The sequence below is a fragment of the Solenopsis invicta genome, chromosome 14 (assembly GCF_016802725.1).
Source record: "Solenopsis invicta isolate M01_SB chromosome 14, UNIL_Sinv_3.0, whole genome shotgun sequence".
NCBI classification, from domain to species: domain Eukaryota; kingdom Metazoa; phylum Arthropoda; class Insecta; order Hymenoptera; family Formicidae; genus Solenopsis; species Solenopsis invicta.
In genome coordinates, this window is record NC_052677.1 from 5,870,826 (window position 1) to 5,893,910 (window position 23,085).

At 33.3% G+C, this 23,085-nt stretch overlaps 2 protein-coding genes across 7 annotated transcripts in view; both read right to left on the reverse strand.

The window, feature by feature from the left end:
- Positions 1–23,085, reverse strand: part of LOC105203879 (transient receptor potential cation channel protein painless) — a 271,244-nt gene that overhangs the window by 119,651 nt on the left and 128,508 nt on the right. The window lies entirely within an intron of this gene.
- Positions 1,722–20,077, reverse strand: LOC105205038. Of its 2 annotated transcripts, XM_039457396.1 has the most exons (10): positions 18,733–20,072; positions 10,266–10,571; positions 9,773–9,881; positions 3,964–4,168; positions 3,698–3,886; positions 3,488–3,568; positions 3,105–3,281; positions 2,175–2,334; positions 2,014–2,083; positions 1,722–1,918 (listed from the first exon to the last, which is right to left on the reverse strand). In XM_039457396.1, exons 3-10 carry the CDS (start codon positions 9,824–9,826, stop codon positions 1,898–1,900), a joined length of 957 nt encoding a protein of 318 aa, XP_039313330.1. In that variant the 5' UTR covers positions 9,827–9,881; positions 10,266–10,571; positions 18,733–20,072; the 3' UTR covers positions 1,722–1,897. The 2 variants fall into 2 exon arrangements, 1 of the variants encoding a protein (XP_039313330.1); XR_005576313.1 differs by lacking the exons at positions 1,722–1,918; positions 2,014–2,083 and adding an exon at positions 2,489–2,712 and having other exon boundaries at positions 2,193–2,334; positions 18,733–20,077.

Sequence of the window (23,085 nt, forward strand, 5' to 3'; positions counted from 1 at the left end):
TCCTGATTCAATTACCTTACATATGCAACGTCACATTTTCAACATTCCTGAGACGTTTACAAAACTTGTATAAAACGTTAGAGAAACGTTACAGATGCACTTCCAGAAACGTTTTAGCAACGTCCAAGCAACCAGAAATGTCTCGATTCAATTACTTTACATATGTGACGTCACATTTCCAACGTTCTTAAGATGTTTATGAAACTTGTATACAACGTTAAGGAAACGTTACAAATGTATTTCCAGAAACGTTTCTGTAAAGTCACAAGAACCAGAAATGATCCGTTTAACTTACGTTTAATTTGCGACGTTTTGTAACGTTAATTTATAACGTTTTTGTAATGTTAATTTAGGGATTATAAATGAACAAGTACACATAATATTTATTCATCTGAATTGAGATTTGTTGCAATATTAAACACAAATACACATATTGATAACGAATATTGACAGATAGAAATATGATCTTATTAAACGTCTCTCGCATGTTATATAAATTCAACAATGACAGATTATTAAATTGTTACATTGCATATTACGTCAAACTATGTTTTGGTTTCCTCTTTTTTTGTTGGTCCTCTTTTAAATTTGTACGCCTAAAACTAATGTTTTAAATCGGCTATCGTCGTCAAACGTCATAACGAAATACAAAAAATATCTCGCAGAAATTCAAAACAGTCGATTATCGATTCTGCTTGAACGTGACAAATAGGTACTTTGGAAAGAGATGGTTTTCAAGGTAAATCTACTCATGCTAAACGGATAATTACAAAGAAACAGCGCATCTATACATCATATACCAAAAAGATTTTTTGTAAAAAAGAACGTTTGCTGAGAATTACAACACGGTGCAACATTTTTATGAACATGAATTTGAAAAAAAAAAAGTGATTTGGTATGACTTCCTCTTCACTTTGATATAAGCGGAAATTTCTTAATGTACATACATCTGTGTGTGTATGTGTGTCTATGTCTGTGTGTATATGTGTATTAGGAATAGTACGCTTTTCTTTAAATAGATAAATACAATATTGATAGATAGAAATATAATCTTGTTAAACGTCTCTCGCATAAATTCAATAATAATGACAGATTATTATGAAATTGTTAGATTGCATGTACAAAGTATGTTTTGGTTTCCTATTTTATTGTTTGTCCTCTTTTAAATTTGTACGCCTAAAACTAACGTTTTAAATCGGCTATCGTCGTCAAACATCATATCGAAATACAATAAAAGGATCTCGCTGAAATTTAAAACAGTCGATTATCGATTCTACTTGAACGTGACAAATAGATCCTTTGGAAAGAGATGGTTTTCAAGATAGATCTACTAATGCTAAACGGATAATTACAAAAAAACAGCGCATCTACACACCATATATTAAAAATTCTCCGTAAAAAAAGAACGTTTGCTGAGAATTGCAACACCGTGTAACAATAAATTATATTTTTATGACCGTAAATTTGTAAAAACAAGTAATTTGGTATGACTCACTCGTCACTTTAATATAAGCAAAGTATACGTAGTATACGTATGTATGTATATGTATGTATATTAAGAGCAGTACGCTTTTCTTTAAATACTTTCTAATTTTTCACGTTTTACACCGCTAGAACATGCACTTGGTAGTTTTCGAAATCCACCTTCTCTAAGTTGCCTTCGTCCATTTTCATTTTGAGTTCTCTCACTTTGGAACTGACGCCGCTCTTTCTATATATACCCTCGGTATAGAGACCATGCATCTCGATAATTGTGATCAATCGATCTACTACGAGTGGTACTTTGCCATCACCGCAGTCCAACTTGTATAAAGGTATACCAAATACTTTGCGTGAATTTGTTTGTCGCACTATATCGACACTTTCACAAAGCACTTTTTGTGGCATGTCAAAGTTTTTATTCCGGTTGTACTTTTGCCTAAAGAAAAAGATATCCAAATATTATCTCAAAATAATTTATTTAAATAAAATAAAATAAATACCTGCTGTCTGTCATATCTTGTTTTAGCATACTTTAGCCATGCGGATACGTAGTTTTGCATCTGTTTGTCCGTTAAATTCGGAAAATGTTTTCGAGTAGCACCTACGCGTAAATGCAAAGAAAAATTATTAACTTTATTTATGTTTAATTACAATTTTGAGCTAAATAATTTATATATTTTTTAAAATCTTACATTTTATTATCTCCATTATAATTAACATGTTTACTGCAAAGTTCCCTTTTTGCCCTTTCCACGAACATTTCATCCCTAATTTGTTTGTGAAAATTTTTTCCAATGAATTTTTTATTTGGTTTTGGGGTGAATCCCCTCCTAGTAAATAAAAATACGTTTCCTGAAAAATACAACAAACACAATTAAATAGTTTATGCAAATTACAATATTAATATATTTCTAACAATCATAATTTGTAACAAGACCATTTAAGTATAATACACATATAATTACAGAAACGTCAGAAATACGGTCAAAGCTGGATCTGTACTAACCAGCTGTTTTCTTTTGTTTGTATTAATCCTCAATGAAGTATCATATTCTTGCAATTTTTAAAATTTTTTATACGGTTTTGTTGGAATAGACAAGTTATTACAATTTGGGTCTGTAAACATGACTGGTGCGTTTTCTTTTTTTTGTTCCAAAAATGTCTTTTGTTCTTCCAATAACTTCCTAATTACTATTGTATTTTCCAAAATCTTGATGATATTCTGACTGTCTGAATTATATTATTATTCATTAAGTAATAATTAAATCTTGACGTTTTGTATATAATACAATTAAAGACAAGATAGGCATATATGATCAGAATCTTGGCATTAAAATAATATTCATCATTTTATTCTTTCGTACTGTGTGCTGTCGTTACTTGCAGTTTGAAGCACACATCTCATAGTATTGATGATAAAATTGGGTGGTCAATTTTATTTATTATTAATGTTAATAATAACATAGCATCTTTTAAATTTCTCCCACTTTAGAAAATCACAAAGAATATTATTTCAGCGGCAAGATCCTGATTGTATATAGGCCTATTTTGTTCTTAATTGTATTATATATTATTATATACAAATGTTTAAATAACAAAATAGTAATAAATATTAAAAATACCTGATGGTAAATCTTCAAATAAAATGTTGCGTACGAAATTTGGTGTAAACATGGTTTCCTGTGACGCATTCCCAATCCTATGATAGGATTCAAGATCCTCATTGTCATTTAAACAATCCAAATTGTTAGTTTCAATCTCGTTCGGACTTTGATTTTCTTTATCGTTATCGTGAAAGTCTACATAAATAATAAATTAATAACTACATATATTAATACACTCATGTATCTAAACAATAGAATTATATAAGATAGATCAAAGACGAGCCGTTTATACTTTATTCTTAAATATTTTTAATTAAATACATTTATTTTATTCTTAACGTATGTCTTCGACCTTTTATATAATTCTATTTATAACTACACATACATTATGATATACTAACCATTATCATTTATTGTCTTGTCAGTTGGAGCAATGTTTGTATCATTCTTCGGAAATACATTTCCACGATCTATTGCGGAATCTAAAAAATAAAGTAAGTTATAATAAAATAAGTTATAATTTCAGTAATGTCGACTCAATTATTCGAAGCTGTAGATCATGAATAGCTTGGGTCTCCACGTGCCATTAGAATCGAGCTTTACTAACATACCACATAGTGTTGGAAGTTTTGGAGGAGGTGTCATTCGTTGGCTTTCAGAATTGTCACTAAGCTCAGTGGTCATATAATCATCTAGGTTTTTTCTTTTTGGTTTCCTTTTTTTTTGAACTTCTGGAACGGATATATCAGTATAGGTTTGAGTTTTTTTAATTGCAAATTCCAAAGCAGACTTGTATGTATCTGTAAATTAAAATTATTCTATAACATAAGAAATATCTTTCTAAACTATAAATAATATTAAAGATAATAAATATTACCAGTTTGAAGTAATATAGTTTTAATTTTATATATTTTCCAAGAACTTTTTGCGGCTGCACATTTTTTTATAGCTTTCCGAGGATTTTTGTCAGGCCATTTGCACGTTATTTCATTGTTGATAATTGTGATCCATATTGTTGGTATTACCTCGATAGCAGCTGATTCTTCTAAATTATCGAAAAATTCGACCACAGACCAAAGAACCTGAAACATAATACATTTTATTTGTAATTACGATGAGTAAAAATACAAGATCCCAAGGAACACACAAAAGTCAGGAGAATATCAAAATGCATGACTTTATTTTGATTCTTAACATCAATAAAGTCAACTTTTCTAACCAAAATCATCATTTTCTTTATATTAACTTTAATGTATTCCTTGTGTTAGTGTAGAATGTGAAAGTACTCTTACTTTACTAAGTATTTTATTATTGTGTATGGATTAATGGGATAATTAGAAAGGCATCTTGGTGCGGAAATTGTAAACATTTTGCTTCAATATCATTAATATTGATAGTATATGTAGCATCAGAAATATTTCGCATCAGTTGTACATGAAATAGCTTTGAAGAGCAAGGTGAATTAAAAAACGTTGTTGATACTGTGAACTTTCTTCCACTTACAAAAATTTCGAGTGTGTTTCTATTTTGGCAAATACTTTCTATGCATAATACAGACTTGTCCCTTATCATGACACAATTATCTTTATTTCCTATGCTAACTTCATATTTTCCAGTATCTACTTTCTTATAGTGTATGAAATGTCCTCTATCCGTAACTTGTGTTTTAAATTCTCGATATAAAATCGGATAAAGCTTTTCGTCTTGTTTCTTTATTTCATCTTCTTCTTTCAGTCTATTACAAATTTGTTGTAGGGAATGTTTCGTCGTTTGAATTTTTTTTTTAATTTCGTATAAATAATTTTCATATTTGAAGCAGCTGAATGTATCGAGGGGGCCATGCAGCAAGCAGTCTGCAGGTAAATGGATAAGGCCATGTACATTATGATTGACATCCCACCATAAAGTACAGAATATTTTTCAATAAAATAGTGAAGGAGTTGTAATGCATAATCATTGTATACAGAGTACAATGCAGGGCTACATAAAATGCGAATAGCGCATGATAAAGTCATGAAATGTGTGTACATATTCTTGTTTCTCATATTTTGTAAAACAATCGGTCCAATGTACAACAAAAATTGTCTAAGTTCAGTGGCTTTAAAATATTCAATGTCATCCAAGCTTCTTGGCAAGCCTTTAGGTAAAGTCTTTAGGTACATAATTCTTTAAAAACAATATCTGATCATTAATGACTTTCCTCTCATAGTCAGTCAAGCAAACGTTCTTTTTTCCTCGTATCCAAAACATTATCATTCGTTTCATCACACCGAGAAATACTAAATGCATGCCATCAAGGGGTACTTGCGAAACCAATCCGATGTTAATGTTTTCGAAAGGACTTGTACCTTTATGAAATTCGTCGTCTATTTTGGTTTTGAAAGTTTCATCTGTCCTTAATTCAGCATTGGTTTCTAGTAAAGCTACCCTGTTATTAATAAAGCTATCTTCTTGAGTGCACTTAGTACAGCTGTAAAATCCTGTATGACCTTTCGTACATAAAACAAACGATTTTGCAGGAGCATCGCAAAGTAGTTTACTGGCCTTTAGTTTTACAACTTTATTGTATATGTTAAAATTGTTTTGTAAATGTTTAAACTCTGTAATAAAATTATTTAAATATTGATTTACATCAGCTGGTTTCTTGTACCCATGATAAATTCCAACTGCAAAAGGCTTTGATGCATTTTTACTCACTGAGTTTACATCTACAGATATAAGTAATTTGGCCAAAATTGATTTTTTGAACTGTGCGAAATTGGTAATCCGTCAATGTTTATATTAATAGGTAACACTACTTCTGTATTTTGATTTATAAAATTTTGCATGTAAATATTACTGATAATAAATTTACGTAATGTAGTCTCTATGCCAATGTGACAATATGATCCGGGAGGGACACTTATAATTTTATACGGGCATGAATTTGGCGTTTTTAAAAGAGTACGCGAGTCTACAGGAAACTTTGGATATGGTATTCGTAAAATTTGCAACAAGTCGTTAATAGCTTGTTGACTTAATAAATGTCTGTATTTGAGAAACCATTGTTTCATAGAACCAAGTACAAAATCCTCAGTAGAAACTTCTTCAGATTCTCTAAATGTGTATAAACAATTAAAGTCATCCACTTTTTCTGTATACACTGTGTTCACATTATGTTCTGCAATAACTGGAAATACTAATGAAGACTGATTTTCTGTCTGTACAAATTGGTTATTGCTTTGTTTTTGCACAGGTTTTAGTGCACTTGTCTGTTTTTTATGCATAGATATTTTATGTAAATGTTCATTATCTTCTAAAACTTGGATTAGTTCTTTTCTAACAATTCGACGCATGTGTCTTTTGGTCATAAACTTTTTTATTTTGCCCATTTTATATTGTGTCAATGTATATTTATTTATTAAGGTAGGGAAATTAGAAATGTTTGTTGGAAATCGGAGTTGTGATTAAAGGATAGGAATGACCTACAAAAAATAACATGTTACCGTAACCGTAATCTTTTTTGTAAAAAGCAATTCGTTAGAGTTATTCGTTACTGATTTAAAAAAGTAACGCGTTACCATTACTTTTAATAATTTTGTACCGTGTTTTCTGGTTTTCTCATTTTAATTTTCCAAATTATATCTTTTTAAATCTTCATCTATAACTTACCGTAATTTTATAGAATTTTTAAGATTTGCAAATCTTAAGAACCGTGAAATCACAGAACTGGATAAAAAAATCTAATCTTTCTTTGTAAGCAAAAATAAAAATGTGAGGAAACAAATTATATAAAACATAAAAATGCTGTGTATAAAAAAACACGATTTAAGTATATTATGTAAAAGGAGAAAATCTAAAAAAATAGAAGAAAAATGTAGAAAAATTAATTTTTTCTTAATTTCTTTAAGTGACAATTTTTTATAAGCAAATAAAAATCTGAAAAAATTTTAAATATATTGTATATGAGACTATCTGAGAATGTATTAAATATGTGTATGATAAAATATAAAAAAATATTATACAAAGAGAAAATCTAACTTATGAGAAGAAAAACTACTAGTAAAACTATATTTTTATTGCATTTTATGAGTGAGAAAATGATCATTGTATGATTAAATATAACATATTATCTTTGATTTTAATATTTTGATTTTTTTCTGATATTTTCTGATTTTTATTTGCATTCATTAATTTAAAATTGTCAATGAAGTCACGCGATTTTAGCCAACAAATCGCAGCAAAGAGCTTCTGCGCATGCATTTCGATGGTACATGGTTCTTCATGCCGTAACGGTCATCCTGACTTGTCATTGTAACAGTGCAGTGTAGTTGAGTCAATTGAGTGTAGTGGTCATAGTCAGTGGTAGTGGTGTAATACTTTGCAAGTGCCATGTTCTTATATGTAATATTTTTACATTGAATTGGAGTATTTTGCATAATATCGGATCTCCCTGGATGAAAAAAACTTCAGGTAATTATTTAAAGTTTGAGTCTTGAATTTGCTTTTATGTGTAGTATATTTATTACTTGATATAAGTATAATATATTTTACATATCCTAACTTTTTTTATTTGCATTTCTATTTCAATAATTTTTAAACGCTTTCTTCTCAAAATAGTTTATAAGTACTAATTTTTTATTATTACAAAATTTTTACTTATTATTATGATTATTATTATTATTAATAAACTTTATTAAATTTTTGTAAGAGCAAATTTATTTTTTATAACGATTAAATGATAAAGTGTAGAATACTTGTAGAATTATCAAACTTAATTTTCATACTTTGTAAATGTTTTAATTTTTATATATTATTCTTTTCTTTGTTTCTAGGAAATTGTGGAATAATATTGCCAAACATTGGAAACAATACGAGAGCAAGCATTTCATATTTTATTGTTGACAAACCTCGCATATTTTATTTTATAAGTTCTCTCAAAGAGGTGTATGAACGGTTAGTTTTATGAACATATATAAAATATGTTAGATATTGCTAATTGAAAAAACTATTATTTAATTACATTTAAATTAAAATTGTAGAATATACAATCTCTAATTATTATAAGCTTAATTCTACAAAAATGTATGTATTTTTAACTTCAAATATCTTTGTAACTAAATTTTGAATTAGAATTTCATTAAAGTAAAATTCACTTGAAAATAATATCAAAGTATTAATTGTATACATGTTAATTTTTTTTTCAACCACATTGAGATTAATCATCAGCCATTCACTGCAGTGCTTGAACAGTAAAAAAATTCTAGACACCATTTGCTGTGAATGGATGCAGTGGTCAATTGCAACGTGATAAAACAAGACCCTCCCATATATTAACAAATTTACAAAATACTATATGAACTTCCAATTACTGCGCATTATTTTTAAGTACTTTTTATGCTTTTAATACTTTTAATGCTAATTTATTAAAGATTGTATATAATAATATTAATTTTTAATTGTAAATCAGAAAAAAATGAATAAAAGTATTGATATGTAATGCATTAAAAGTATGTGAAAAAAATGGGCAATGATTAGAATTTTTGAGTGCCGTATGCATGCATGCGAGCAATATGAGTCTCATTTGGAAAACGCATTTGAGGCTCATATCGCTGACACGCATGAGTACCGCACGTGTGCGACCAATATGAGTCTCATATGATGACGCATCTGTTGGATGCCGTGAGCTCACACCGTGCGGATAATCCGCACAGCATCCGCGCTCCGTGAACTCACTATGCGCGCATTTTGTTATCTGGGTAATCACATTTTACCTGTATAGAAGTATTCATTCAAAAGCTTTCTGTCCAATTAAGACTCTAATGCGTAATCAACGCGCTATTTATTGAATAAATTGAAATAACGATGAAAGTAACGGCTGAATTCGTTACCGTTACTGTAAAAATGTAATGTAAAAATGTCATTATAAACCAAAAAAGTAATGATTATTGCCGTAAAAAAGTAACGAAAATAGTAATGGGTAATAGTAACGCGTTACTTCCCAATTCTATTATATTGTAATAAACAAATGAAGTGTCTTACATCAATCATATGTACATCTAAAGGTGAGCAGTATTTGAAATACGTCTTTAAACACATTTTGTATTTAAATATATTTTTGGAAAGTATTTTGTATTTCAATCGGTGTTGGGTAAAAACCAGTTTTTTTTTAAGAAAAACCAAAAAATCAAGTTTTTTTGGTTTAAACCATGCCAACCCTGATTTAAATACAATTATTAACATATTTTGGTTACTCACACTTGGCTAGATCTTAGTGCTAATATTTGTTATGTCATTTTATATACCTTATAAAGTTCACGAAATTGCGCGCCGAATTAATTTTCGGTCTTAAAACACAATTATAAGATAAACAAAAATTAGTAATATCACGTTATTAAATTGAAAATCAACTTAATAGTAAATGATGCTAACAAGCATCTAAAAATATATATAACCCTTTCCCCCTTAATAAAAACTGCTAAAAAGCTGTTGTTTATCTTATTTGTCTTGTTCATCCTATAATTATGTTTCAAAACCAAAAATTTAATTCGGCGCGTAGTTTTGTGAATTTAAAAAGATATATAAAATCATAATAAATATTATAGATTAAGATCTAATTATAACCGATGTAAAGCATTTTATTTATTGTATTTGTCACATATCAGTTAATGTTTTCTATTTAATTTAATTTATATTGTAGTACTTACACTTCGTTGCAACAACGCTTGGATTTGATCATTTACAGCAAAAACAGTCTCCATAATTTAAAACAATCTTTGAATTGTATAGTCACTTTATCCAAAACATTCACAAACTCTGTCAAAAAGAAAAAAATAAACAATATTATATAAGTTATTTAGAGTAGTGTCTCTTATACATTTATTTTATCATATACAATAACATGGAAGGTATTAATTAAAATATTGTAAAGATAAAGTTCAAGTTTAAATCTTAATTTTTTAAAATTTTAAGATTTTAAAGTTATTCTATGAGTTTTTCCCAAACCTGATTATGAAATAACTCCTCCAGTAGAAATCGGAAGAAGATAATAAATATATTTACAATTAATATTGTTTTATTTTACAATTTATATAAAATGAGACATTTATCAATTTGAAAAATTTTTCAACTTGAGATAAATAGATAAAAAGATATATGTATGAATATAAATATATCTATAAATATGTATGGATATCTTACCTCAAGTACCTTTTTAGCTATTAATTTTAAAAAGTTTCCCTTATTATGGCATTTTATATACGAAGTCTACTATTATTTCCTTTAATTCGTAAATAAATTGCTAATGTTAACAATTTGTGTCTATTTTTATAAGCATCCCTTTGGTTATTTAAACAGTACTCAATCAAGATTAATTTATATACTGTTAATCTAACTTGAAGTGGTAATATATCGACTTTGAATTCATTCAATATTTGGAGCAATTTAATAAGATCACACTCGTCTTTAATTTTTATGATATCATGTTCGATGAAATCGAAGTAAGTTCTGCAACAATTATTTCCATAATTCAGATTAAATTATTATATACAATTATTATGTCAATAAGTTACTTACTTAGCTAAGCTAGCCTCTCTCTTTCTTTTTCTAAGTTAATTATAATTAATATCATAAACCAAACATCAATGATAGAAAATAATAACAATCAATAATCACAAACGTTGGACATGTCGGTATAAAACGTTGATTTTTATCAAAATAATGATTGTTTAATAGTTTGTTCAATATTAATCAAATCACATTATAAAATCAAAAACTGTATTTTTCGTTTGAAAGCGAGAAAATTTCTGTCACTCGTATAAAATGTTAAAAGATTTCCCATATACGACAAGACTCGTTATCATTTTGTCCTTCCTTCCAGGAGTTGAGAAGACTGTCCCTCCTGCGAGTTCAATAGAATAGTAACGCGGTTGAAGGTGTAACTCGAAAACCGCCAGCTTACAGAGCTATGTCGTACAGTTCTGTGACAATATTTTCAATATCTATGACAATTCTCATTACAAAATTTCTCATGGACATCAGTAGCGACCGTAAGTATTGTCATAGAACTGTACGACATAATTCTCTCCTTTATCTCCGATAACTGATGAACTAACCAGTCATGGAATATATGGGAAATCTTTTGAGTGACAGATCATCTCGTTATATGAGTGACAGCATTCTTATATGAGTGACAGATTATCTCGTTTTCAAACAAAAAATACACAATATTTGAGAGAGAGAGAGAGAGAGAGAGAGAGAGAGAGAAAGAGAGAAAGAGAAAGAGTATTCTTATATGAGTGACAAATCATCTAGTTTTCAAACAAAAAATACACAATATTTGAGAGAGAGAGAGAGAGAGAGAGAGAGAGAGAGAGAGAGAGAGAGAGAGAGAGAGAGAGAGAGAGAGAGAGAGAAAGAGAGAGAAAGAGAAAGCGGAAAAAGAGAAGAGAGAGGAAAGAGCGGTGAGAGAGGAGAGAGAATACGGAGAGAAAGATATGATTCGGTCTATCTTAGAGAGCGGAGAGAGCGGAGAGAAAGGAGAGAGGGAAAGAGGGGGAGAGAGAGAGAGAGAGAAAATATACGGAGAGAAAAATGTGATTCAGTCAATCTTAGAGAGCGGAGAGCGGAGAGAGAGGGGAGAGAGAGAGAGAGAGACAGAGAAAAGAGAGAGAGAGGGGGGGGAGAGAAGAGAGAGAGAGAGAGAGAGAGAGAGAGAGAGAGAGAGAGAGAGAGAGAGAGAGAGAGAGAGAGAGAGAGAATATACGGAGAGAAAAATGTGATTCAGTCAATCTTAGAGAGCGGAGAGAGCGGGGAGAGAGAGAGAGAGAATACGGATAGAAAGATGTGATTCGGTCTATCTTAGAGAGCGGAGAGAGCGGAGAGAAAGGAGAAAGGGAGAGAGGGGAAGAGATTGATTGATTGATAGACCTTTATTTAGCTTTCACAGCTATTTCTTGTACACAATTATTATAACTATATATTAATATTACCTAATATATACTCTTTTAACAGTCTCTTAAACGCTACTAATTCGCTGCATTGCTTAATCACAGTGGGTAACGAATTATACATTTTTATACCTTCATAAAAAAGGCTTTTTTGAGCACTTCTAGTTCTACGGAAAGTTACTGCTAAGTTTCCTGTCTGCCTCGTTTGTCTATCGCATTCTCCTCCCACTATCTCTATTTTATTGTTTAACGTCTCCGAAGCCATGCCATTTAATATTTTAAAGATAAATACACTAACGTTATAATATAACCGTTGCCTTACAGACATGAACTGTAAGGCGTGTAGCATGTGTTCAATTTTGGTATATCTATTGCACTGTAAAATTACTCTCATGGCACGGTTTTGAGCTATCTGAAGTTTATTCAATTGCGTTTCACCCATCCCAACTAATAGAGTGGCACAGTACTCGAAATGAGGTGCTATGATGGACTTGTACACGATACATCTAGTATATGCTGATACGAAGTTACTTATTCTATTTAAAAAGCTAGTCTTTTTCCCTATTTTCTTAAGTATATAATCGCAGTGGTCTTGAAATCTAAGTCTATCGTCTAGCATTATACCTAAATATTTCATGGTTGATACCCGTTCTATCTCAATTCCATCCAGACACTTCACGACAGTCTTACCTCTTAATTCTTTTCTAATACTTCTAACTATCATATATTTTGTTTTATCTGCGTTCATTTTTAACTTATTTATATTCATCCAATGTTCGATTACATTAAAAGCCATATTCATTTTTACCTCTACATCCGCACTACTTTCTCCACTTACATATATAAGCGTGTCATCTGCAAACATTTTTATATTGCACCCTTCTGGACATACTTCAATTATATCATTTATATATAATATAAATAGCAAAGGTCCCAGTACTGAACCTTGAGGCACTCCATATTCTGTAGGCAATAATTTAGACCATATCTGATTGTATCGAACCTGTTGTTTCCTATTATTTAAGTATGATTTGAACCACTCTAGGGTCATTCCTCTAATTCCGTATTGATACATTTTTTCTAACAATCTTTCTCTATCTATTGTTTCAAATGCTCTCTTAAGATCCATGAAGATAACTCCTACCATTTTTCCTTCGCTCACTATTAATTTCCATTCGTCTATGACAGATTGAATCGCTGTTTCACACGAATAATATTTTCTAAATCCCGCCTGATGCTCTGTTATAATACCGTTTGTTTCCAAATAAGTTTCAAGTTGTTCTTTTACTACTAATTCTAGCACTCTTTCATATATTGGTAACATATTAATAGGCCTATATTCGCTCGCTTTTTTGGCTTTATCTATCTTTGGAATCGGTACTATAGTAGAGGTTTTCCAACCTTCCGGACAGTGACCTTCTCTTAAAGAATTATTTATTAAAATCGCAAATTCTTTTTTTATTACAGGAAAAGCTACCTTCAATATATCACTAGTTATTCCCTCTTCCGTACCTTTCTTTTTTGGTAATCCCATAACTATTTCTTCTAGCTGCTCTAGTGTAACAACCTCAAAACTTTCCATAATTTCTTTGTTCTCGATAGTATAAATAGTTTTTTTATTTATATTCATCCAAAATTCAATTATATCACTGCCGGATCTATCTACCTTTATAGAATTTACTATACTATTAATAGGCTTATTGCACTCTTCGGTATCGCCTAAGATCTCAAAATCTATATTTCCTATTTCCTGTATACCTACTGGCTCGCCTCTAATTACTTCTTTTAAGGTTTTCCACATAGTCGTAGGGTTTTCTTTATTAAGATTTATCATACTTTCGTAATATTCTTTTTTTTTTCCCTGATTAATTTTACTACTCCATTTCTTTCAATTTTATACTGTGACCAATTTTGTTCGGTATTGTCATACAATGCTTTCCTATATGCCCTATCCCTCCTATCCGCAGCCTCTCTTATCTCATCTGAGAACCATTTTTTCCCCTCCCATACTTTTGGAATTCTAAATTTTTTCTTCGGTGCCATTACATCTAACGCATCTACTATACTGTTAACAAATTTTTTCGCTCTCTCACTCACATCTACACATTCGCATTGCCATCCCTGACTTTCCTGTAACCTGTTTTTTACTAATATAACAAATTCATCTTCATCGAACTCTTTGTAATTTCTAGCGCTAAATTCCCTGTATTTACTATCATTTTTACTCACACTTAACTCTACTTTCAGCCACGCATGGTCCGTAATCTTAGGTTCATGAACTACTTGTACTGTTTTATTATTATTAGAAAAAATTAAATCTATAATTGTCTGACTGTCTTTTGTAACTCTCATTGGTTCGTTCACATACTGTTTCATGCCCAAGCTTGTAACGATTCGACTTTTCTCGCGGTCACGGATTAGCTCGCCGGTGCCAGGGTCGAGAAAAGAAGGAACTCCGATTTGAAAGAAAATTAACAAAATATTTATTTAAATCAATTTCTCCTCACACTCCGTGATACAAAATAATAAAATAAAATTTATTAGGAAGAGAGGAAGTTAACACCTTCGGAACTCGTGTTCCCCGGAACGTTTGATCACACACGGAAAGAACCTAAAACTAATTGTAACGTACTCGCATAGAGAACACATAGAAAACTTAAACTAAATTAAGCGCTCGCGGCGTAGATTGAGACGCGGATCTTACAAACTAATGCTCGGAAAATATTACAAGTAACGCGACTTAATGCTAACGCAACTTAATAGCTATCGCTCGCCTGAGGAAGGGGTCACGATACGCTCGCTTTGTTAGGAGGGCGCTTATTCGGACGGAACGCTCGGGACGGAGGATATCCAAGGAAAAATCCGGCCAGGAAGTTGTAACTCCGGGTAATCGCGTCGTCGCCGACCGAGTGAAAATATTCTAAATCTGCTCTGAAAAGAAAACAAAATTAAGAATCGAAATTAAAGGACAGGTAACAGGCAAAGAAACGGGTAACCGAGTACGCCCGGTATCAGGAAGCCGAGAGCACCCGGCGTAGAAGTGCGGTACGGAATAACCGAGTACGCCCGGTATCAGGAGACCGTAAACGGCCTGTGTCAGGAAGCCGAGAACGCCCGGCACAGGAGTGCGGGTAACCGAGAACGCCCGGTGTCAGGAAGGCCGTAGCCGGCCTATGTCAGGAAGCCGAGAACGCCCGGTGTCAGGGGTTTTCAGGAAAACGAGTACACCCGGTATAAGGAAGCCGAGAACACCCAGCCAAGGAGCTCCGAGTACTCCCGGAGTGTCGGTACCGGTGATTTGGAACCGACTGGTTGGTCCTTCCTGGTGTGGCTCCGTATTTATACCCTCCAGCCGCCCACGCAGTCGGAACCACGTGTTTACCCCACTTTTCGGCGTGTACCTACGCGCACGTGCCCGCGCGATGCTACGTGTGACGTCACGCGACCGGGCGCAAGAGCGAGCGAGATGGAAGACGGAACCGACGTCACGTGGCCGCGCGTGCGAGTGAGCGAGACGGAGAGTACTGACGTCACGTGATCGGGTGTGCGAGTAAAAGAGACGGAACGATACGTTATAATCCGGCGTGCGAGCGAGAAAGAGATATAATTTACCTGTGTAATGATGCTATCGTTACAAGCTTAACATTGTCTCTTGTAATTTCTTCGCATAAAACGTGTCCGCCATAAGGTCTATATTAAAATCTCCTATTACCATGCATTCTTCCTTTATTATTAACTCCTCTACTATATCCTCAAAAAATCTCATGAAATCTCCGTGCGATGCGCTTGGTGAGTGATATATTACCATTATCACTCCTTTATAAAGTTTTTCTTTCATTTCTATCGCAGCACACCAACAATTTGATTCTAACTTTTTTATTAATACTACTTCATATCTAATATCGTCTCTTATATACATAATAACTCCCCCTGTGTTCCTATTTTTGGCATCGCATCTAACTACAGTGTAACCTGGCACATTTACTTCACTGTCTTCTATGTCACTAATTAGCCTGGTCTCCGACATCGCTACCATCACAGGATTTATCCTCTTCATAACCTGATGCTGTAGTTCGTCTATGTGTGCTGTTAAGCTCTGCGCATTTGTATACATAATTATTTCTTCTTTCTTCTGTAGTTGCTATTTTGTATCCTCACAACCTGCTCTTCTCTTCTCTTCCTGTAACGCTCTCTTAAAAGTTGGACATTCTCGACTGATGGCTTCATGTTCGTCATTTATTTTTAAATTGTATGTTCTATTTTTGAACATACAATTTACACATTTGCTCTCCGTTGTTGTGCAAACCCGCGAGCTATGATTCCCTGCGCATTTGCAGCATGTTTCTTCTCTCGTACAATTTTTAGCAATGTGGAAGTACCCCCAGCACTTGAAACATCTTTTGACGCTGATGTGATTAAATACAGGACATTTCTTCCATCCTATATTTAGATTTGATTTCTTCAATATCAGCTCGTGCGTCTCTTCATCTATTTCCATTATTACTGATCCTTCATTTCCTCTTCTTTGGTTGTTACTCTTTTCTTTGACCATTCTCTTCACAATTCGCATATTTACTGTATCTATTCTATTCTGCTTCTTAATTGTATTTATAAGTTCATTATCATCTAAGTTCATCTCTTCTAAATTTATGTTAACAATTTTTACTTTTGGTTTCGATCGAGACGACTCGAGCACTTTATAATTCTCTCCCAGCTTAGCTTGTACTGTCTCTTTCAATTTTTTCATCTCTTCTCCAGATTCACAACCCATAATTACTACTCCTTTGCTTCCTTTCTTTATTTTCGTTACTCCCATTGCCATATTTTTTATATCTACCTTCTCTTTTATTACTTTTTTCGTGTCTTCACTCTCCTGTTGCAATTTTGGTTTAACTATTATAACGTTTTCTTTCTTCTTTTCTTTTCTTTGACCGCTTCACTGTAGCTTCACTGTGGTCCTTCTTTTGATCCATGTACAATTTTCTTCAAAGTTTCTAATTCTTGTTTGACATTTTCTAATTCTTCCTGAACTACTTCTTTAATCATTGTTTTAATTTCGTTTTTACATACCGCCTCATCTTTTATTTCTTTTACAGCTCTTATAATCCAATCTATTTTTAAATCGATTCCTGACCCTTTATTTCCACTGCTCATTCCTACGGATCCTGTCGATGATGTCCTATCTCTTCCTGTCGGTGTCGGTGCTTTTTCAATGTCAGTCAAGAATTCATCAAATGGGCCTTTACACGGCACGTACTCTTGATTTCTGTCGAAAATTCTATGCTTATTTACACATCCTGGATGGTAAAAAAGCTTTGGGCAAGTTTTACATCTAACAACTTTGCTCTTAATTGCCTTCCTACATGCCGAGCATCGGTATTCTGCATATTCCTCGTCCATGCTGATAATTACCGGCCGAAACCGTTAATATCAGCATAAGCGATCCGTCACCTGTGATCCACTTTCACACGTCAGCACTATTGTGTCCACGTATAATGTCTACTGTCTTGTGAGACTTCGATATCCCAAACAGTAAATTCACTGCTCACATTCACAGATCGCCATATCCCGGCTAGATAACTTTCACAGCTATCCCCGGTCTATGGCGGCGCAAGTCAATCAACTTATTTTATGTCTTTTCTCACTTTAAACCACTCAAATGTTATTACATTTGCGGAGCGACTCTCGACACGTCTTCTCCTTGCGAGAGAGAGAGAGAGAGAGGGAGAGAGAGAGAGAGAGAGAGAGAGAGAGAGAGAGAATATACGGAGAGAAAAATGTGATTCAGTCAATCTTAGAGAGCGGAGAGCGGAGAGCGGAGAGAGGAGAGAGAGAGAGAGAGAGAATATACGGAGAGAAAAATGCGATTCAGTCAATCTTAGTGAGCGGAGAGAGCGGGGAGAGAGAGAGAGAGAATACGGATAGAAAGATGTGATTTAGTTAATCTTAGAGAGCAGAGAGCGGTGAGAGAGGAGAGAGAGAGAGAGAGAGGGGGGGGAGAGAGAGAGAATGTACGGAGAGAAAAATGTGATTCAGTCAATCTTAGAGAGCGGAGAGCAGAGAGAGAGGGGAGAGAGAGAGAGAGAGAGAGAGAGAGAAATACGGATAGAAAGATGTGATTTAGTTAATCTTAGAGAGCAGAGAGCGGAGGGAGGAGAGAGAGAGAGAGAGAGAGAGAGAGAGAGAGAGAGAGAGAGAGAGAGAGAGAGAGAGAGAGAAAGAGAGAGAAAGAGAATATACGGAGAGAAAAATGTGATTCAGTCAATCTTAGAGAGCGGGGAGAGAGAGAGAGAGAGAATACGGGTAGAAAGATGTGATTTAATTAATCTTAGAGAGCAGAGAGCGGTGAGAGAGGAGAGAGAATACGGAGAGAAAGATGTGATTCAGTCTATCTTAGACAGCGGAGAGAGCGGAGAGAAAGGAGGGGGGAGAAAAGGGGGGAGAGAGAGAGAGAAAGAGAGAGAGAGAGAAAGAGAGAGAGAGAGAAAGAGAGAGAGAGAGAGAGAGAGAAAGAGAGAGAGAGAGAAAGAGAGAGAGAGAGAAAGAGAGAGAGAGAGAGAGAGAGAAAGAGAGAGAGAATATACGGAGAGAAGAATGTGATTCGGTCAATCTTAGAGAGCGGAGAGCGAAGAGAGAGGGGAGAGAGAGAGAGAGAGAGAGAGAGAGAGAAAATACGGATAGAAAGATGTGATTCAGTCAATCTTCAAACGAATACTAACCTTAAGGACACAAGGCTCCAAAACTCGTAAAAAAATTCGTATCTTGAAATATGTCTCCAAACTCCAGCTTCCTTCCCTGGCAACCACTCGATTATTATCTCGAAGTCCGAGCTCCGGCTTCTCTGGCAGCCAGAGCTCGGACTTCGATTTGAAACCACAGTTAACTACTCACTTCTCCTTCCGGAATTGCGTGCACGCACAAAATGAAGAAAATGCAAAAGAAGAATCAGAAAACCGGGCCACGTCCACCCGCCGTTAAAAGCAGAGAGACAAGAAAGATTCAGAAAACAAAACGCGGGAGCCCGCGTCCGTGTCGTTAGCCGCGTGACCCCCGCTGGTCGAGCGCTCCTTAAGCGCCTTCACACCGTGTCCCATGGAGTGCGTTCAGAATAAACGTCCATTGCAGGTGCGCACAGATGTTTTATCTTTGTTGTTTATCGAATGTTAAACAAGATAAAATGATGTCTGGGTGCACTTAGACGTTCATTCTGAACGCAGCCATGCAGACTCGCTACAAAGCGCGTTTATTTAAACAATATCATTTTTGTATATTAATTCTCTCATGCAAAAGATGATGCTGCATGCACTGCTATAGAGTGCGGTCAAAGTCTTGCTACAAATAATTTGGAAGCATATGATTAACCAATCAGAGTAAAGAATTTTACAAATTGACCAATCAATGCTTCAAAGCATTATTTGCAGCATTATCGTGTCCTTAAACGCATGCAGATGATGCACATTAACGCGGGGTGTAAGATGTTTTAAAATTAATGTTTCAAACAAAACCTTTACATTACGTCGCAAATTAACGTTTCAGAAATGTCGCATTTGCTACGTTGTTGCGGCGTTTTTGAATGTGTAAAAGTTAACGTTTCAAAGAAAACATTGAAGAAACGTAGCAAACTGAATGTTTCAGAAATATTGTACGTGTAACGTTGAGGCAATGTTTTTAAAGTTATAAAAAAAACATTTTATATAAAACGTTACTGTCATGTCACAAAATGTTTCTTTTGTAACGTTCCAAAGGGTCACATTTAAGGTAAAAATGTAATGTTTTTGACACGTTCCATGGACTAACACAAATAGAACGTTACTTTTAAACGTATATAAAATCTGTTATTTAACCTATACATACAAAACGTTACAAATTTGCTAAATTAGAGCGAAAACGTAACGTTCCCTGAAGGTTTCATGTTTAGCGGGAGTTCTTGAAAATAAATCAATGTTATCACATAATTACTAATACGTCTTGGCTCATCTTCTATTTAAAATAATTATGATTGGGAACTATATTTTTATAATTATTAATGTTGTAATGTACAATATATAATAATAAGAAATTGCAGCAATTAGCATTAAATAATTATAACTTATAATCATTTTTGGTACCAACTATATTTAAATTATGTGATAATTGTAATCACTTCTTTGTTAGCGTAATAGATTTAATGCTGGAAATTTATTTTTCTGATTCTCCAGTAACATATGATGATTATCATGATAAGGTCAAGAAGATGACGACTTTATCGTCTCAGTAAACAATGAAATAAATAAAAATAAATTCAACAATAATAAATAACTAAATTCAGCTCGTTTTATTTACAAACGTAACCAATCGAAAATTAACGGTCGGTAATGAGTAGATTAAATATACATCTTTAACGTGCAATAATTTTTTTTATTTAAGAATGTAATTAAATTTTCTAATTATTCTCTTAAATTCACTAATAATTTCGAAAATTACTGAAAAACAAAAATTTGATTTGCTTATTAATCTGACTTTTCTATGAAATTTTATGATAATATTTAAAAAAATATAAACTCTTTTCAACTTTTACAGATGAGTCTTCTTCAGCGAATAAACTTTACTTACTATGTGTGAGTCTCTCTATATAATTTATATAAGTTATTCTTTGTTATGTTCCAACGTTGGAAACACAACGCAGTGATCGCAATGCAAAAGCTATTATTCTTCGCAATTACCGAGCAAACTATTAGAAGCTCATCGCAATATAAATATAATGTCAAAGGAGGCACAATTTTATAAAAAAATTTAAAATATATGTAGAGTTGAAGAGTTGAAATAAAACTTCAATTTAGTTAACTTTAAAAACTTCATCATCTATTCCTCGTTCGACAGCGGGAATGAGTTGAGTTTGATAATTTAAAGATGTCAATCAAGAGTCAGATTTATAAAATTTCTAATATAAAATATTTACAAGTTCTAATACTGTTTGTCGTGGTATGGTTCCAACATACGGAAATAGATTCAAAATATTTAAAATAGATATATGGATTTAAAAAATCAAAAATTTGTATTCAGCAATATAGTAATACAATTGTAATAAATTTTTAATAAACATTCTACAAAATGTGTTTCAAAACAAATATAAAATTTCAAAATATGTCATCAAAATTTTATCAAAATTTATTTAAAATTTTATTTATTTACAATTTTTCCACTAATGTAGAAATAATACTTCTTTCAAGTCCATTAATGGTTATACGTCATTTTGCAACCCACGCACTCTGATGTGCCCAATTTGTATCCTTGACTTCGTCAATCTCATTACGTTCCGGTGTTCGAAAAAAGTCAGCTAAATTTAGGAACTTACGCCACAATGGACAACACAGATAAAATCCGCGACCAATAAAGACAAACTGTATTTAAGTAAATATTATATTTGCTTTAAGTATTTTATAAATTTTCATACTTACATTCGGGAATCCATCATTAATTTCACACAAGCATCAAATTCATTCAAAATATATTTTGAATATTAGTAAATTTAGAAATTATAATTCAATCAAGGATGTTAAGTTGAAACAAAAATTTGATATGCTTATTAATTTGACTTTTTTATGATAAAATTTTATAATATTTGAAAGAATATTAATTCCTTTTGTAAGTGCACAATAATGAATAATTCTTAAAATTTATGATAAGTATATTTTAAAAACAAATCGAAAAAATATTCTGTTGAAAGCAATTTGTTAAAAATAAAAAATATTAAAAAAAGAAATAAGTAAATTGAGTAATCGCTTTTCTTAGTAAAAGCACATTTTCTGTGTGCAGTAACATACGAGGTGTGTTCAAAAAGTATCGCGAATTTTGAATTTTCGCGGGTTACGTATATTCGAATTTCGATCTTTTTGTGGCGTTATGTTGGTACTCATGTCTCTCACTTATACCGACAAGCTCGGCCATTTTGAATGTTCACTTAATTGTTGATAGCTGCTTTGCTTGCACCTGTTTTGGATCGTCTTCGATTTTTACCTATTCAAAAAAATGGATCAAAGAACCTGTATCAAATTTTGTGTGAAAAACGAAATTAAGTGCGCGGATGCATTCCGAATGTTGACTGTGGCATACGGAGAAGCTACCTTGGACCGAAGCAACGTTTGTCGGTGGTACAAAATGTTCTCAGAAGGCCGAGAAGATGTGAACGACGAAGAGCGTGCCGGACGCCCGAGCACTTCAACAACAGACGAAAAAATTAATGAAGTGGAGAAAATGGTATTGGCCAATCGTCGAATCACCGTTAGAGAAGTTGCTGAGGACCTAAACATATCGATTGGCTCGTGCCATTCGATTTTTATCAATGATTTGGGCATGAGACGGGTCGCCGCGAAATTCGTACCAAAATTGCTCAATTGCGACCAAAAACAGCATCGCATGAACATTGCTAATGAGATGTTGGACTCTGTCCGCGACGACCCAAATTTGCTCCAGAGGGTCATAACTGGTGACGAATCGTGGGTTTATGGTTATGACGTGGAAACCAAAGCTCAATCATCTCAATGGAAGCTGCCGCACGAACCAAGACCGAAAAAAGCGCGCCAAGTTCGGTCGAATGTGAAAGTTTTGCTGACAGTTTTCTTCGATTGCAGGGGCGTGGTGCATCATGAGTTCTTGCCACAGGGTAGAACGGTCAATAAGGAATATTACCTGCAAGTTATGCGCAATTTGCGCGAAGCAATCCGCCAGAAACGCCCGGATTTGTGGAAGAACAAAAATTGGCTTTTGCACCACGATAACGCCCCTGCTCACACATCGTTGCTTGTGCGCGACTTTTTGGCCAAAAACAACACACTAATGATGCCGCAGCCACCGTATTCCCCAGATCTGGCCCCCTGTGACTTTTTCTTGTTCCCTAAACTGAAGAGGCCCATGAAAGGACGACGTTACGCTACGCTTGACGAGATAAAGACGGCATCGAAGGAGGAGCTGAACAAGATAAAAAAAAATGATTTCTTGAAGTGCTTCGAAGATTGGAAAAACCGTTGGCACAAGTGTATAATATCTCATGGGGATTACTTTGAAGGGGACAAAATAGATATTCATGAATAAAT